Genomic DNA, 6,818 nt, shown 5'->3' with positions numbered 1-6,818 from the left:
GCTTAACAGCAAGGAATTCATCAAATTCTATGGCTATACTAGTCAATTTCACCATCAATTTCCATTTTAGAAGTCTAAACCCATTTCATGAAATTTATCATAAGACTCATCTTCTCTATTTTGATTATAGTGATTCTAAGCATAGATTAAGGATCTAGGAAAGTAAATGATGAAGTCTAGGGTAATAGATCTTACTTCCCAGAAGATTCAGTCCAAAAGCTAATCAATTCTCCCAAAGTGTGCTTAGAAAGTGATGAAGGCAAATGATAGGGTTTAAGGGTTTTAACTTGAGAAAAGAAATTGAAATCTGCCCGACATCGGCTGCAGCGGTCATAGGCCCGCTGCAGCGCATCAATTATAGCGATAAGGGAACAGCTTCGACGGCCCACTCACAATCCTCTAAGCCACTGTAGCGGCACCTAAAACCGCTACTGCGAGTTCGCTACGGCGATTGGTCGATCACTATGGCAGCTCACCACAAAATCACTACATCCACTATAGCCGTCGGTCCCTTGCTACTGCGGGACCACCACGGCGGTTCGGGTGCCGCTGTCGCGGAACCCAGATATCAGAAAATTACTGATTTTTTTGACAATATCTAACCCAAAATCCGACTATCACTCGAGGCCTATAGATACAAAACAAATATGTATACATACATAAAAACACTCTTAAATTCATCCGGGATCTCAAAATTTCCAGCGGAGGTCTATTTGACCAAGTCAACCCCAATGGCCTAAAGCCAAGTTTCCAACCCAAGTCCCAAAATGATCCTAATTGCATTGAGAACCAAACCGAACACACTACCATGTCACAAATGGTCATCCGGAACTCTCAGAATCGATAGAATTTTGAAAAAAGTTTGTTTACCAAAAAGTCAATGTTGGGTCAAACAAATCCCACTTTAAGGCTCAAAACTCCAAAAGTCACACCAATCTCGCCCGATAACCACGAGAAAGGGTCAACAGGGGTAAAAGGGTCAAAAGTGCTATAACGACTAAACGGGCCATTACATCAGATACTAATTAAACAATCGCTCGTCCTCGAGCGACAAGGATTAGAAATGGGGGAAAAGTACCTGAGTTTGGAAACAACTGGAGATATCTCTTGCGCATATCAGACTCGGTCTCCCAAGTAGCTTTTTCAACAGGACGATGCTTCCATTGAACCTTGATCGAAGCAATCTCTTTAGACCTCAACTTCCTAACCTCCAGAATCTCAATAGGCTCATCCTCATAAGATAGATTCTCATCAAGCAACACTGAATCCCAACGAACGATATAAGAACCATCATAATGATATTTCTTTAACATGGACACATGGAAAACTGGATGAACACCTGACAGGCCTGGTGGCAAAGCCAACTCATAAGAAATATCTCCAACTCGACGGAGAACCTCAAATGGGCCAAGGTGCCTCGGGCTCAACTTGCCCCTCTTCCCAAATCACATAACACCCTTCATGGGTGAAATCTTCAGAAGCACCTACTCGCGCTCCATAAACTCCAATCTCGAACCTTCCGGTCTGCATACATCTTCTGTTGACTCCGGGCTGCTAGAAGCTTTTCCTGAATAAGCTTCACCTTGTCCACGGACTCTCTCAACAAATCTGCGCTCCACGGGTGAATCTGAAAAGCAACAAACCACCAATTAGGAGAACGACACCTCCTACCCTACAAAGCCTCGAACAACGCCATATCAATACTCGAATTGTCACGTCCCAAACAAACGTGAGTGGTACCCACACTAGTCCTATAGTGGGGGAACCAATCCCTTGGCCCATTATCAAGCCAATTTCAATTACTTAAATCAATTATAAAACGTTACTAATGAATAAATGATAAAAATAATCTAACAATAATATAAATAAATAACAAGTACGGATATCTAGCTATTACATCCCCAAAATCTGAAAATCATCGTACAAGGACTCTAACCAATAATGTCTAAAGAGAAGAGATAACTGTCTAAAATAAACGTAATGTCTGGGGTGAAAATAGACATCTGAAATAAAGAAAGATCTTCAGGCGGCATGGCACGGATAAGAGCTCACCCTCTGATCATGGTAACAAATAACCTCAACTAGATGCGAGGTCTGGAAGATGTCTCTGGGTCAAAATCTGCACACACAAAAAGGTGCAGCAAGTGTAGGTCAATACCAACAACACGTACTGGTAGGTATCATAGGCCGACTAAGATTAATATCATGCATACATATATAAAAGAAATGGAATGGGTAGACAGGCACAACAAACATGAAACCACAACAAGTATCTTCGAACAGTCCTCACTCAGAAAACCAGTCACCAATCATGAACCAAGAACACCGCTGGACAGGTCAAATGTAATGCAATAAATGCTAAACATCTCCCATTTATGTACACATATGTTGGTAATGTTTTCCCCAAATAGCCATGACTTGCAGGGGAACCATAGTATCCATGTACTACTCGTTTCGGAACGGATCTCGGACCGCGAGCTCATAATAGGCTCCATCATCACCCCTTGTCAAATGTGCCTTAAGAGATGTCTATGTCCCATCCCAATCATCATAACCCATTAGTATTCTAGGGTTTTCTTGGTGTTTGTGTTCTACCTTTCAATTCTCGTTAAGGTTCTTTTGATTAAAACAAGAATCTAATATGAACATTAAGCGAAGAAGGTTAGTGATTAAGGCTTATCTATGATAGAGAATAGTGCACTAGCCTTATAAATTCGCCTCTATGCTCTTGGGAACTGTTTTGGGGATTAATAGAAGTGTGGGAACGAAATAACTACCTAAACTCATTATTAGAATTAAGTAGGCTTCATTGCAGCGATCAAAGTCTCAAAGTCTCACTGCAACGGACTCGTTGCAGTGAGCAGGGCCTTCGCTGCAACGAACCCTGGGATTTTCCCACCCTTCGTTGCAGTGAACCCAATCTTCGCTGCAACGAAGAATCATTATTGCAGCGAGGCATCGTGAACCAGTGAGCACGGAAATTTCAACTTTTTTATACTTAGTCTCTCAAAATCATTTTTAATTCCCTATGAACATAAGCTAACAAACATACCAAGTTAAAAACACATCACAGAGTCACTTGCATGTCACAAAACACAATATACAACACAACTAAATTATTTAGGTCCGCTCATTTTTAGCCTTGGGAAAGTACTAGCAAGGATAGAATGGTCAAAGCACGCATAACAACCAAGCAGGTCGTTACATCAAATACCAATTGAACAACCGTTCGTCCGCAAATGGACAAAAGGGCAGGAAACAACGGGAAAGGTACCTGACTTAGTGAAAAGATGGGGATACTTATTATGCATATCGGATTATGTCTCCCAAGTGGCTTCCTCAACTAGATGATTCTTTCGCTGGACCGTAACTGACGCAATTTCTTTCGACCTCAACTTATACACCTCCCTATCTAATATGGCAATAGGCTCTTCTTCATAGGACAAATTCTCATTTAAAAAAACTGAATCGCAATAAATGACATAGGACCCATCACTATGATACTTTTTCAACATACAGACATGAAACACTGGATGAACACCAGACAAACCTCGGGGTAAAGCTACCTCATATGCTACCTCCCCCACACGATTAAGAATCTTAAATGGGCTAATAAATCTAGAACTAAGCTTACCTTTCTTCCCAAATATCATCACACCCTTCATGGGTGAGAATTTTAACAACACTTGTTCCCCAACCATAAACTCAAGATCTCGGACCTTTCGATCCGCATACTCCTTCTGCATACTCTGAGCTGCTAAGAGCTTTTCTTGAATCACCTTGACATTATCTATTTTTTTTAATTAAATATTCCCGGATGGGCCTTTTATTTATTTAAAGAAAAGAAAATAAGTCCAACAAAGGAAATAAAAGCAAATGACCGGCCCAAAATTGGGACCGGCCCAAATAAATAACATTTGATCCCATTTCCAAATTGGGACTATCTGTGTATTGTTACCCTATTTCCACGGTCTTTTGTCTGAATATTTTCACCGCCGCTTCCGAAATTGGGGTAAAGATGATGATTCGAAATCGATTTGCCCCCATCCTCCTCCTTCTCTTCGTAGCTGCTCATCTGGTAATTATGCCTTGTCGAATTCGTCCCCTTTGTTCTTCTGTTGTGAGCTGTTTCTTTAATTGCATGTTGTTTGAATTGGAATTCTTGTAAACCACTTCTTTCTCTGTTGAATTGTATGTACTGCTGTCTTGTTGATTTTCTCTCGCACTCGAGGTGGCCTGTTATTGTGGTCGTGTTCCTCACCACCAGTTGGCTCTAAGCTTCTTTCTTCTGTAAGTGACTCTGTAAGCTCCATATTTACCACCTTTGATGTGTCTTGAAATTCTGTAAATGTTGTATATCTCCTTCTATCCATGACTTATATTCTTGTAGATTTAATTTTTGCCCACTTGAATGAGTATCATAAGATACTAATACCAAAAATAAGGCATCAATCAAATCCATTTGGTATAAGTCATGAATAAGAATTTGACTTTTCGTTTTTCACCGTGCTTGCCACCGTTTTTAAGCCGTATAAAACTTGTTTACCAGTGTGTGATTTGTACCGTGTGTTGTGAAATACCTGGGAATATTGCTGTGACTTGTGACTGTCCTGAAAATATGTGTTATGTCTCTTCAATTTTGTGTCTTCTGTATGATATGAACCTGCAAAATAAAACACACTTTGTTAGTAAAAAACACCATGTTCTCCTCCCAAAGGATTTGAACATGGTGTTAAAATCTTTCTGCTACTTCTTTTCTAGATCCAAATAATCATATATCTGCATCTGTTCCCCCTATCTCTGTATCCTCACTCTTAGATATGGAATCTGAGATTTGTCACTGTGGAGGATCTTTCTACATGTTGAACTTAGGTCCTGGAAGCCATGACATTCAACATTAGCTTCATCTAGTGCCTGATTAGCTATAGCATCTGCCAGCTTGTTTCCTTCTCTCAAGATATGACTAAATAGAATAGTCCTATTAACTTTTAGCTCCAAAATCTCCTCTATCCAACTTGTTATCCCCCAAGGAGGTTTCCACCCTTCCTGTAGAATCTTTTACACTATTTCACAATCAGTTTGGACTATAATATTGTCCAGATTCTCATTTTTGCAATATCTGATGGCCTGCAGAATTGCCATAACCTCAACATCAATATTAGTCGTTATTCTAATCTCTGTAGCATAAGCATATCTTAAATCCCCTTCATTATTTCTCAAACAAAATCCATAGGCACTCCTTCCAGGGTTCCCCCTTGAGGCCCCATCTGTATTACATAATAACCACCCTACTGGAGGAAATTCCCACCTCACTTTTGTAACTTTCAGTCTTCCACACCCTACCTCTACAGCATCCGAATCAAGTCCGGCCATTTGTGAGGTAATTGGTGATAGATGATTCCTTGTCATTACTAGCCTCTCGTATAGTGACATAGACTAAATAAATGACTTTTCCAGTTGATCTTTTCCTTCATGTTTTATTGTGTTCCTCCTTTTCCGTAGTTCCCACAACCGATACCGGGACGACTCGATAAATAAGCTTCCTCTTCCTTTAATCGATGCAGTCCACCATTTCACATTCTGTTGTAAAAGTTAATCCTTGTATAGACAATCCTGCAAATGAAGAGAAGTAGGACCAAGTCCTATTAGCAGTGTAAGAGTTAGCAAACACATGTTGTATTGTTTCCTCCTCAGGGCTGGAACAACACCAACATCTGGATGCTATGTTATAATGCATTCTCTTCAAAACATCATCCATAGGAATTTTATATTTCTAGCATCTCCACAAAAAGAATGATATCTTGAAAGGCAAACCTTTAATCCATATATTCCTGTACATCTCCATTTGTTGTCCTCTCAATCTGATATATTCCCAAGCTGATTTGACTGTAAACTCTCCTTTAGTGTCTGAAATCCACCATGCTCTGTCCATTTCTTTGTCCATCCTTGGGGGTCTGATAGTATCAACTATATGTTGAACTATGTCCTAAGGGAGTAAACTATTCAGCTTTGTCATGTTCCAATTCCCATTCTCCACTACATCTGATACATTTTGAATGCTTTCATCAAAACCTTCCACAATGAAATATAATGCACCCATTCCTGTCCAGTTATCAAACCAAAACTGTGAATTCCCCATACCAAGCTGCCACCAGATCTGGTGTTCTATTAATTCTCTTGCTTGGATCATGTTTTTCCAAGTTTGAGACCCTTGTTTCCACTGAATAGATATAGGATTTTCTTTTCTACAATACTTGTTAGCCATGAAAGCACTCCATAAAGAAGGCTTAGTCCTGAAGTTCCACGACAACTCACAAAACAAGGCAATAGAAACATCATGTAGTGATCTGAAACCCATCCCTCCTTCCATTATAGGTAGACACAACAGATTCCAAGAAGCCCAATGTATCGCTTTTACCCCTATTGTGTTACTCCAAAAAAGCGGGCAAACATTTTACGCATTTTCCTGATAACACCTATAGGAGGGTTAACTACAGATAATAGATGAATTGGCAAACTCTGCAAGACATGTTTAATCAAAATAGCTCTTCCTCCAAAGGACAAAAGTTTCCCTTTCCAGCTTTGTAGCCTATTCATAATCTTCATAAGAATCTGAGTGAAAAAATCCTTTCTTCTCCTCCTATGATAGATAGGACATCCTAGATAGATGAAAGGGAAATCCTTTCTCACAATACCTGTGATAATTTCAATAGTAATGCTCACATCCCCAGGAACATTTTTATGAATGTATACAACACTTTTGTCCCTATTAATCTTCTGTCCTGATGTGTTCTCATATTTCTTCACTACTTCCATGA

General features: G+C 39.8%; 1 protein-coding gene across 1 annotated transcript; it reads right to left on the bottom strand.

Annotated features, from left to right (window-relative positions):
• Positions 1–5,986: 5,986 nt before the first annotated feature.
• Positions 5,987–6,370, bottom strand: LOC132035056 (uncharacterized). The gene has a single exon (XM_059425375.1). It carries the CDS (start codon positions 6,368–6,370, stop codon positions 5,987–5,989), a length of 384 nt encoding a protein of 127 aa, XP_059281358.1.
• Positions 6,371–6,818: the final 448 nt, after the last annotated feature.

This window comes from Lycium ferocissimum, chromosome 10 (genome assembly GCF_029784015.1).
Source record: "Lycium ferocissimum isolate CSIRO_LF1 chromosome 10, AGI_CSIRO_Lferr_CH_V1, whole genome shotgun sequence".
NCBI classification, from domain to species: Eukaryota; Viridiplantae; Streptophyta; class Magnoliopsida; order Solanales; family Solanaceae; genus Lycium; species Lycium ferocissimum.
This window is presented reverse-complemented; position numbering and strand designations above follow the sequence as displayed.